Source organism: Psittacula echo (assembly GCF_963264785.1).
Source record: "Psittacula echo genome assembly, chromosome: 2".
Taxonomy (NCBI): Eukaryota; Metazoa; Chordata; class Aves; order Psittaciformes; family Psittacidae; genus Psittacula; species Psittacula echo.
The window spans coordinates 51,236,283-51,248,731 of NC_137737.1; the positions used below are offsets into that span (position 1 = coordinate 51,236,283).

At 38.6% G+C, this 12,449-nt stretch overlaps 1 protein-coding gene across 1 annotated transcript in view; it reads right to left on the reverse strand.

Annotated features, from left to right (window-relative positions):
• Window positions 1-11,797, reverse strand: part of UBE3C (ubiquitin protein ligase E3C) — a 73,968-nt gene extending 62,171 nt beyond the window's left edge. Inside the window, exons 1-2 of the mRNA XM_080639462.1 lie at window positions 11,570-11,797; window positions 1,564-1,617 (exon numbers count right to left, since the gene is read on the reverse strand). Coding sequence (XP_080495588.1) covers window positions 1,564-1,617; window positions 11,570-11,635 — 120 coding nt within the window. The 5' untranslated portion in view covers window positions 11,636-11,797. The remainder of the gene's footprint in view (window positions 1-1,563; window positions 1,618-11,569) is intronic.
• Between the last annotated feature and the right edge of the window lie 652 nt (window positions 11,798-12,449).

Consider the following 12,449-nt stretch of genomic DNA (forward strand, 5'->3'; position numbering starts at 1 on the left):
AGCATGGACCAACATAAAGATTTTGATAGGGCAAAGAATGCTTTTCTCTTCAAAGTATCTAGCAATAAAAGTGCAAAGTATGGGGGCATGCAGGAGAGAGCTTCAATTACAAAGAGGCACTGTCTCTTCATAAGCATAATGTAATGCTTGACTAAAAAGTAGGTATGTTCTCCTTTTCTCTAGGTACAGGTTTTATCTTAAAATACACAATTGTCAATTAGAGGCACGCAATTGCAAAGGTTTTAAGTCTGAGGTCACTGTTAAGATTCTGCTACAGGCATTGTAAAAGCCATAGCTGTTTTTATTCTCAGGAGTCATTCATTTTGTGAGAAACTAATATATGCCATACAAAATTGTTGTATGTCTGTACATACACAGATACAAGTATATCACTCTGCATCAGCTTTGTAGCAGAGAGAATTAAGCAACTGAATGGCAATGTATGGTGATAAGTGGCAAAAAGTTTATGAAGTGCAAAAAAGTCTGTTGGTATGTTGTTAACTACACAATGATCATAGATCTGACTCATAACATCATTCTGAACTAGTTAAATACTTCATACTTAAACTTGGTCCATAATCATAGAGCAAGGTTGGAAAGAACAAAAAGTAGTAACTGTCCTCAGAAACAGAGGAGCCACTGCAGAACCTGTATTTAATCGTGCATGGGTCAAGCACACCTTTAAGGGCCAAACAGCTGGTTTTCTGATTAGCATGAAATCTACATAGTTACACTTTTTAAATAATTTTGAAGACCAACATTTTTTTTCAGAGGGGAAAAAAACCCTACAAAATTAATATATTCACTTAAATTCCATACTACTCAATTTTGGATATATTGCAATGTTGCATATATTGATATATATCAATATATATTGCATATATATTGATATATATCAATATTGCATATATATTCATGTTTTAAAACTGGGGAGTTTTCCTCTCAGTGCCTATTCCTTCTTTACATTATTCCAGACTGAATTACCCACAAGAGTAAGTTCCATCACAAACCAGTACTAAGGTTTCCTTCCTCCCGCACCAACTTCTCTTTGCTCCTCAATTATCAGGTGATTTCAAAGCACTTTTGGATGTATTCAAACATCACTGTTGCGATTTTACCTTCACCAAATGAGGAACACACTGGGGAAGTGTATTACTGAAGGTCATCCAAGAAACCATAGCAGAACAGGGAGCAAAAGAGAGTCTGATGAGACCAATCCATCGTAACAGAACAAGGACAAGGCAAAAATTAATTTACTAGCCAAGTACCTATCTTTTTCCCAACAAAGACAAGATCAAATGAGCACCAAAATAAAAGGGAGAATTCCCTTTACATCCAGCGTACGCTTAACTACCTTCTTTGGAACAAAACTACCTTCTGGGAAACACCTTAAAAGCAGTCAGTTTGTCAATTCTAGTATATTGGAAGACTATTTAGGGCTTGCAAACTGAAGCAAAACATTCCAGAACCAAGTACGACTGCAGCGGAAGTACTTTGGACTGCAAATGTTACTACATCAAATTAAAATCCAGTGTGCACGCAAACGCTTACAGTCTACTTTACCTCTCGTTTTCTCCTTTCTTCCTGAGTACGATGCAGGAGAGAAGCCTTTTCTTCCTGTAAGACACAAATAAAGGTACTATTGCATTTTCATTCAAACATAATTCAAATGTGTTCATTATATTTAATCTAGACTTTACTTTGGGTATTGTTCTCAATACGTAAAACACTGGAGAAAAGTGTTAATTGTTTTCCACGCTTACAAGTACATGTAACAGCCCTCTCAAAAGCAGTGACAGAGGGAAGCTATGTAAAAAGGAAAAAGACAGACAAAGTGCAGCAAACTGTTCTGATCCCTTTCCAGGTTTGCGTTCTCAGAGTCCCAATAACATAGGCAAACATCATCCATGCACAAATGGGGGAGCTCAAATATAATAAAATCCAAATCCTACCAGGTAGTACCAAATGTTTACTGAGTGTTTTCCTCGCTTGGAGCGCATGTAAGTCATTGGCCCAGGTGCATACAGCAAGTTGTGGCACATTCAAAGGTACCACATACTGTTCCAAAATCCCATGGTTTTGTCTAACTTATAAGAGCTTAATGCGTCCTTGCATTTACTTACCGTTTTCCTCAAAACTTATCTGGAAAAGATGTCAAAACAGACTTGTATAACAAATGGTAGGAACTGTTTCTTTTAAAATTTTGAACTCTTCACCCAAACTAAGGCTATAAACACATTCTCAGGACAGTGACCTTTCCAACAGAGAAAAACGAAAGAATACTAAAATATTCAAGAGACCTCTGAAGAACAGCACCATTACAATAGAAAACCTGTGCATCAGTTTTTAAAACACAATCTTAAATCAGTACATACAGATTACAAAATATAAATGAAGTTTTATTTGCAAGAACCTCTTACTGGATAGTTTTCCAAGGAAATACAGAAAATTATTCCTTTCTCATGCACACTATTCAGCTCCTACTCCAGACAATAAGAGATGAAAGTACCCTGGCATCTTTCCAAATTGAGTCTAAAATAGACAATAGGCTTAAGGAAACTATTTTCTTTTTTTGTCTCTGATACAAATGACTACTTCCTTTTTCTCCATATGCCTTTTTTATTCTAGAGAAGAAAAACAATCACACTCAAGCTGAAAATTTATTTGAATACATAAAAATAAGTTTGAAACTAGCAAACAAATGTTTATAAAATATTTAACCACATCTAAAACAACTGTGCTGGAATATTTTCAAAGTCTATATGAAGATACAAAAACATGGGCCAAAACTCTTCTGCTTTTTTTTTTTTTTTAAGATAGAAAAAGCAAGGTAATGATTCTCCTGGTTTCTTTAGGATAGAAAATAATTTCCCGTAGACCACCAATGGAGAATAAAAAAAAAAAAAAAAAAAAAAAAGACCACAAAAACATAGATGCAAGAAAGGAATTTAAAGTTTGGTTTGTAATTTAGGTCATTTACTGCAGCAAGCATAAAGAAAAATCCCACAAGAAGGTTAACCATCTTTTCCTCTAAAGACAGTATTTATGGCCAAAGACACCACTAACTACAGCTATTGCCCTCTAAAGAGAGGGGTTTTCCCACAGTATAAACAAATCATTACAAAATCCATACATGAGACTGTATCTTCATCCCAGCAACAGGAATGGCTCCAGGTCTGCTTGGTAACATGGGGCAAGAGGTTCTGACCTCACACACAAAAAGTCAAAATAATGTACTAAATTAAGAAATAACCAACAGACAGCTTGAAGTTTCAGGACTTCAGTTCAGCAACTGATACCCAATGCACTAAAGTTAGCAAGAGGTTCCTATTTAGAAGTGATCAGAGTGACATCTCTTCAATGCGCTTGGAGAGTTTCATTGCGCAGCTAGCACCATGCAGACAGCTTTTCTGCTTATAAGCAAAGCTGCTGAATTTGTCCTTACGCTTCAGAGTACACTGAAAGAAAAAGCAAAATAATGTACAGAAAAGGGAAGACAAATTACTACATATGCATGGAGAATGGTACAAAAAATGCAAACATTAAACGCAAGGGATTAGTAGATAAAGGAAAATAAGCAGCCAGAAAGCTTACCAGAAACAAGTAATTTTAAGTATTTGGAGAGGAAGGGATATTACAAGAGGGCAGTGTATCCTCAGTCAGTGTATCACCAGATTGATATTGATCAGAATATTGCATTGATCAGAAATTGGGCCTCTTTGAAGCAAGCACTCTTTAAATCAATCCACTTTTAAAAACTTAACATTTGATATTTTTTTTAGTCAATGTCACATACGTGCTTTCAGTATTTGTAAAGAAAAACACCAACTATTTAAAGTATAAATTAGATACGATAGAGGAACTGTCTTAAGGCAAAGAATAAAATATTCAGGCACGTATATCCCACCCTTAAAAAAACATGATCAGTTAAATAACACTATTCTTGTTCACAAGACACAGACCAGAAAAACAAAGGAATGGAATAAAGAGTATGGCTAACAAATATATTTAAATTAAATGCAAGAAAAATGTATCTCCTTCAGAGTTATTCAACCCAATGAGAATACAGTCTCTTCAGAAATTAAGAAGTAACAGCAGATATGCAACAGAAAACAAACCTGCTGTGGGAAAGAGATAAGAACAGCTATGAAATAATCTTCCTTCAACTACAAAGCACCCTAACAAAATTATTTCTTAAAGGCAGCTAACTGCACAGTCATCTCTGAAATCCTCCCTGCCTTGCCTGTTAATAAACAGCACAATGACAAAAAGCTGAACTCAGTAGCTGTTGCTCTTTGGCTGGTTGTGAATGTCAACAGCATTACAGATGTACATTTGACAACTCCCATCTGTACGGTCACATGACTGCTGACAGCTAGAGCTGCTATTCTACCACCCCTTCCTGCCTACCTACAGACAGAGCTACTCACAGTTTGAGATCACCTGATAGTAACTCCCAAAGATCACGCCTATCTCATTCCTACTCACATGAACCTTGCCTCGCTTGTGCAATAGTCATGTTGTCTTCTTTCTTCATCTGCAAAACAGGCAGACGTCAGGTATCAAGTCAACTTACCAAGGTAGCCAGGCAGACATTTTAAGTGGAATGAAGTACCAGCTTGTCTTGATTCCTTCAATCCTAACTCGAAGGAGTGAAAAACCATTTACTTAGTCAAATTCCTGACACTTCTATAATATAGTCTTCTTCAGGAGCTCGACCTCCAAAATGCAGAATAGAGAATATGCTATCTGCGTTTTTCGTGCTATGTTTAGTATATTACTAGCAGTCCTTTTCCTGTCTGCTCCTTCCTCCGACAGAAGATACCAGTAAAGATAATCAACCTCAAGTTCTAGCACGCAAGCCACAGAACCATGAAAAGCCCAATCTGAGAAGTTTTCTTCACCAAATATGTGAGTCATGACACAAAGAAACAAGACAGCAAAGAAACAGTATGTGACAACAAAACACGATGAGACATTATGGATGGTGACTCAAAGAATAAGACAGAAGGGGGAAAGAGGTGAAAACAAGGAAGCAGATGGAGGACAATATACAGAAAGGAAAGCTTGTGACTACCATCAAAGAAACATTAAGTAATATCTGAAATGTTAATTTATGCATCAGGCTAAAACTGCTATGTACCATATGATTCATCACAGCAAAGTTCAAAGTCACATCACTGCTGTAACAGACCAGTTGATGAGAACAGCTGCATCTCACAGTGTAACAATCTCAATGTCAGAGCTCCAAAAAACTCCAATTAAATACATAAGAAAAAGATTAATTAATTAAAACTGCTTTCTTGCCCTCATTTTGCTGAAATACACTCTTCTGTTGCAAGAGCATGTTTACACAACTCCTAGCCTTTATATATCCTAGGTAAAGACGGAATAACAAATTATATACTTTTTATATATATATATATATATATATATACACAAATGATGAGTCTTCTCACATTTTAACCTTTTGCATTGAGAGCAAGAAAACATTTTCGGCCCTCCTGGCCTAAAATTCAGCTTCAGGAAAAAAAAAAAAAAAAAAAGTATAAATAATTATATTTTTTCAAATACTTCTAATATTTGCTGACTTTTTCAAAAAGCCACAAAGGTTTATTTTTCTTCTACAATTGGGAATGCTATTCTATTTATCATTACAATAGAACATGCAAAGTACAAGCACGACTTTCAGGAAATTTTCACAGAAAAACAAATAAGCACTTAATCTTTTAATTTGGGGGAACAAGCATAAAATCTTGTATGGTTTTCATCTACAAAACCCAAGAACTTGCATCTTTCTTCTTTCCTTTCAAATGAGGAACATGACTTTTCATCTGAATATAGTCTGAACCACATAAAAATCAGAAACAACTACCAAAGCAACTGAAGTGACCTAAGCAATTAAAATAATTATATTCTTTTTAATAAAATGATTAAAAGGAAAATTTTATTTAAATTAATAAAATAAAAGGAATAAAAGCAAAATTTTGTAGCATTTACTTCTAAAGAACAAAGGGACAATGTGAGACACCTCCCTCCAAAGTGGTTCTCAACAGTGTTCCCTAGTTCCCAACATTCTTTTAAGCATCATAAACGCCACTTTTTTTTTTTTTTTTCTGAATATTAAAAGAAATCAGCATTTTAGGAACAATGTCTTGAACTGGACCTCAACAATTTAAATTCCAGTGGACACACAGCTCAGCCAGCCTGAGTAAAACATGTGCAGCAGCTTGAAAAGCTCTGCTTTAAAAGTTTGTGAGTCTTTATATCACTGATAATTTACATCATAATTGAGTTTATATTCTTCTTCCAGAAGGTATTTTAAAGTACTTAAAATATGCCCAGGAAGAGGCACTTGGCCAGGGAAAGCCTTGGCCTCACTAAAATCAATGTCACAGGGCCTGCTAGAAAACATCTCAGCATGTTAGCTCAAATTTTACTGTAGGATGTAGGGAGTATCTGAAACCACTTTAATCACAGGAGCTACAAAGCCATTCACAGTGGAACCAGGACTTGATTGGAGGCTCTAGAGGCCAGATGAAATGCAAACAAGTTGGTTTAGTTTCACTCTCTCTCTACTATGATTTTTAAGGTGTATATTGTATGCATCATTGTAGTTCACTGACTTTTCATTTTCTCAAAATCAAGCAGGGAAAAGTCATATCTATAAAAGCAGACTTTTTTGTTTTGAATTTGAGAAAACCGCACATCACAAAATAATAGTGAAATCAGTGCTGCCAGCTAACTACAACTCCATCATTCATAGCTTCCTTTGAATCGAGAAGAATTTTAAATGTCACTGAGAGAAGAAAAAGTCCACAAGACTCTAGTATGCATTAATTTAGTTTCCTACTGACATACCATCATTATTTTATGACCTGATGGTCTCTACACCACAGATATGAAATTCAAAGTATATTTCAAGACTTAAGCTTTGACATTTCAGTGTCTGGACAAAAACACAGTTCTGACCCAGAATGAGGTATGTACTTGCATTAGGATCTACACCATTTGCCTTATAGGGCAAAGGTCTTACGGAGCAAAGCAGTGCAATTCTTTCCCACCATTCAAAAACAAATTGTAAATTTGTAACTGTAATCTAGAAAACCTGTGCTATAAATCCCTAGCATCATTTCCTTTCCAATGGTGACCTGATATAGGTTCAAGTAAGATAGAATAAAAGAGTCATTCTTTCTTCCTGAAGTTAGTAACAACTTTCCTCAGTCAGTAGGAGACAAACAACTATTTTTTAAATCTGGCCCATCATTAAATAAATCAAAAATCCTACAGACATCTATCACTATAAACAATCCCAGTCTGTGCAGATCTCTTTATGCACTAGCAATCTTAGAGCCTATTGCTTTTAAATCATTAATTTTTATTCCTTGAGAAGTTACTTTATGTATAGAATACAGACAACAAAGAGCAAACAAGGTACTTCTAGAGTTGAGAGCAGGGCAGGGGGAGAATATAAGCAAACTAATGCTTAATGTTATACTATTAATTTAAGAAAGTGTATCATTAACTACTAAAATAAAATGCAAACAAACTTTGTAAATTGAACATATTTGATTATTAAAAATGTCCATGTTAAAAAAAATTAGAGACTTTTTAAAATAGAGATGAAGTCATCACTATTTGTTCATTAGAAATTTTCCATGTCTTCCACAAAAAAAACGAAACCAAAAACTAAGAAGAAATTCAGTTAAGTTGGTTTCACTTTTGCTGTCATGACAGTACTAACTCATCTGTATCGCAAGTTCTCTAAGAATACTCTATTTTAAATACTCCTGGGATTTATAAAAGCGTGGTTTAGATATCTCACATGATATTGTACATTTGACTTAATAATATTCTTTTAAACATTTTTCCTTGTTAAAGACTTACAAAACATCATTAATACATTTCATAACCTAAACAAACCGTGTGGACCTGCAGAGACCCTTGTACATCTCAGCACAGGCATGGGGATCCCCTGCACGGATGCACTAAAGGACTGGTCCCTCATATTTTTCTTAATGCTGATAAAATTAATGAAGGAACACTAGGTCTGACTGTACCAAATAAAGCTGACATGGTTAAACAGATTCTGCACCATCCCACCAAGAATCCACCTTCATGATAAAATTAGTGAAACCTGCCAGCTGCCACCAGAAGGCATGGTGACATGCCACCTTCAAGAAGTATGTTCGCTACAGGGGGTACAACGGATGGAGTGGGAACCACCCAGGTGAAGAACCATCTGCTTCTGTCCACTGAGAGTTAGGTTGGGTTAGCTTCATGTGAGCTGCCCCCCCACACACACAAATAACTCTCTGTTCTCCTGCCTGACACACCACAGAAATTTTGCAGCTGCAGCCTTTTAGGCAACAGCTCCTATCCTATCCAACAAATCCATGACTAATTCAAGATGTTAAGATATTGAACTCCAATACCAGTACTCATTTTTGAAGGCTATTTTACTTCAGAAGTAAAAAAAAATGTTTTGCCAGTTGCAATTAAAACTAAACCTGAAAATATCTTTTGAATAGCCTTATAAAGCATGGACTCATGTTTTAAAGGTGACAAGAAGCAATCACAAAAATTAAAAAATAATAAATAAATAAACAAAACACAGTATCTACACCTCAAACACACAGACAACTAATGCAAACAGACCAGATGAATCAGCAGATTTTGGAAAGTTGATATGGAGGAAACATTCCAAACACTGACAATACTGTCTCTATTTTAACACTTATGTACAATGCAATATTAAAATATTACAATAATATTCTGAAAGTATCAGTCACTGTGATGGTCACTTTGAGAACTTTAATTCTGCAATCTGGGATTTTAACAAAAATAAGTGATACTTAAAGACTACTTTTTTGGCAAAAAGATGTCATGGATTGAAGTGCCTCTTTACAGTATCTGCAGTTCAGACCACCGTTAACACACATGAACATAAGATGCAAACAGTGTAAAAACAAACCAGAAGCTGCTTTTATTATTCAAAAATGTCATAAAAGATAGTGCTGAGAAAGTACACTAAATTCAGTACCTTTCTAACTGCCACAATGCCGTAAGTCCCCAACTATATTTCTATCCGTGTGCCTATACCCATAGCACTTGCTGAGGTCAGCCCCTCCTGAGGCCTAGGAAAACACTACAGACATAAACAGCCACATCAGACAGGGTATCAACATGTGTGACCCCTGACCAACACCAGTTACTGGCTGCAGCTGCAGTTATGTTAGTAAAACTATGCTTTTAATAGTCAGATTTGCTGATTATTTACTTTGGTGTGATTGGATCCACACCAAGAAGACTGATCACATCTTTAGCACTGGAGTCCCTGCTTTTGTTCTGGAAGAGTTTCACTAATGTGGCTACACAGCTGCAACAGCATTTGGGCAACTTCCCCAAGCTGGGTAGAGCTATTCTTAGTATTAAGCAGCCTGCATACAGATTCTACAAGTATTTATCGGTTCTGCTTTATTCCCCCAAAAAAATTAAAATAGGCAGTGCTAAGCATCCAGCTAACTAACAGAGCATCGCAGAGATCCAGATTTGGAACTATATGCTGCATCTTTCTAAAATTACACACATTTGGGAGGACAAAGGGGTTTGTCAGAAAAGTATTTTCATCCATGTGCACAAAAAGCTGAAAGGAAACATTTTAAAATTCAGCCTTCTGTAAAACCAAAGCCTATAGGCAGGAGAAATGTGATCACAAGAAGCCTATGACGTGAAATAATGAGAAGCTCATGGAATCCATATAAACACTTGCCACACCAATCTCTGCTGTAGTATATTTACATGAAGTTCAGGTAAACTGCATTTTTAGAAGTAATTCTTAGTACTGTTTATATAAATTCTTTCATTACTACTGTACATAGTTTTTGGAAACAAGCTGCTATTTCAATGGCTTTCTATAATGTCTATATAACTGAAGGTGCAATGAACTGATGTGCACTGATGCAGCACAAGCACTTCAGTGTATCAGTTTAAAATCATGAAATCAGTGGGCTAGTCAGAACCAATCTGATCATGAAACACAACCTCTGGATTGGGCACAGTGAAGGTGGTACATCAATTTCAGTTTTCACTTCCTTTAGGTTATAATATGTGCCCTTGAGTATTTATACCTGTATAACACTAATAAATTTGCCCAATATAATTAAAATAGATAAAATTCTACTCAATATTCATTTAGCGATCAGTAGGGGTAAAAGAAGGTAACAGTTGTTTACTTCTGTAGAAGGAAACAAGTTTTGCACTTAACACTATCTGCAAGTCAGTGTCAAAAGTTGCAAAGTACATGAAGTGTACAGCTGAGGACGAGGGCCTGTCCTGCCAATTTCAGCTGGGGAATTATTTATGGTATTTTTGCCTCATGCAATGCCCCTGGTATGTAGCCTAATGCACAGAAATGTCTTAAGATAAACAGAAAATGATTCAGATGAAAAACTGCACAATTTAAATGCAGTTCAATTACACATTGTCTTTAATAAATTATATAACACACCAAAAAGCAAACTTTGCTGTGATTTTAATATCACAAGGTGCAGTATTTTAGCTCATTACCTAACTGTACTGCTAAACCACAAAAGTTTTACAGAACCCAAGTTGCTTACAGTGCACAGTAACAAAAATTTCAGAGTTATTTTTACTCCATTAAGATTTTAAAATACCAATGAAAACACTTATTAGTTTCCCATGTAATCACATCCAATGACAACATGGGGAATTAGTATTTTATATAGTGAAATAAAGTGACCCTTATAAACCAGGCCACTTCTAAAAACACTGTCCTTACCCTTGCTCTTCAGTAGTTCTATGCCCTTCAGTGCATAGATTAAACATTTGACTACCCTGTCCAATCAGCAAGATGTAAATAGACCATTCCGTTTCTCTTCTATCGATAAATACAAGGAGATTCAATAGTCTGGGTATAGCATACAATTAACTGCTGCTCACTCTGCACACGACCAATTGACTGAACGTAAACTTGACAGAGAAAAGCTAAACCTGTGACCCGGCCACCCTCACTCACGTGGATTAAGCCTCCCCCAACAATTTGCTTTGATCCCGAGTTGTATAAGGCTGTTCCCCGCCTAACTCCAGCGAGGCGGGTCTTCGCAGCACTTTCCCTCTTGATATAAATGACAGGAGGTCCCCAAGTCCTTCCCTCCTTCACCCCGGGAACCCTAGAGACGAAGGGCTCAGGAGGTGCCACCAGCCACAACAAACCGGATTGCTCGCAGGGAGGACAAGCGAAGGAGACATTTCCTCGCTTCCCACAATTCTTACTACACTACAAGCCTGGAATGTGTGTGGCCTGATTAAAAAAAAATAAAATATATAAATTGAAAGAAATAAGAACACAGAGCCAGCTCGATCAGCGATAAACATATTATCAGGAGGGGAAGATTTCTTCCCCCCTCTATTAAGCCTTAGTCATAGTTGCTCCCATTTTTGAAGGCCCAACGGTAAAAATAACAATAAATACATAAAGGCAAGGCAGGCTTGGGACGAGGGAAACAGACACACACACAAACACAGAGACACAGGCACCGATTCTTACCTTCCTACTCGCTCCTCCGAGAGACACCTTGGGCCTTGTTTTGAAATCTCCTTCAAAGCTAAACATGTTTACAGCTTATCCCATCTAGAGCGGGGTCCGGCCCCCCGAGCTGACCCCGCCGAGGGGGCGCGGGCCCGCTGGCAGGGACAGCGGAGCGGCCGGACCCGGGGCGGTACGAACCCCCCCGGCTGGCACCCCGCGGCCCGCCCGCCGGCGAGGCGAGGCGAGCCCCGCACCGCCCCCACCACCCGCCCCCGCGGGGCTGCTCGCCTCACAGCGGCCCGGCTTCCCCTCCCCACCCCCCCGCCGCGGCCTTCGCTTTCCCGGTCACCCCCTTTCTGACCGGCGGCGACGGCTGAGTGTAGTGGGAGGAGGGAGGGAGAGGAGGAGGGGGCTAGCAGAGCTGCTTCACTTGCACTGGGGGAGCAGCCGGCTGTACAAAGAAGATGGCCGCCACCCGCAGCCTACCGGGAGCGCTCCCGGGGGCCGGGCGCGGCGGCGGCGCGCGCGCCGCCCGCAACTGCCGGGGCCGCGCCTCCCGCGCGCGCCGCTCCTCGGCCTCTCTGAGAAGGCGCCTCGGTCCGCGGCGGCTTCAGGCGAGCGGCGGGGCGTCACGGCCTGTCAGCCCCAGTGGGCCCTCCACACTGCCCGGGCCTAACGACTGGCTTGTGTCCCTCGGCCCGCTGGAGCCGGCTGCAGCAGAGCCCTGAGCGGCACCCGGTTTGTCACAGCTACGGTGGTTTCATCCAAAACTTGTTCCCATTTTAAATACGAGCTTTGTGGAGGTATTCTTCAGTGGTGGTCTTGGCAGTCCTGGGCTACTGGTTGGACTTGGCAGTCTGAAAGGTCTTTTCCAACCTAGTTGATTCTATGCAGGAGC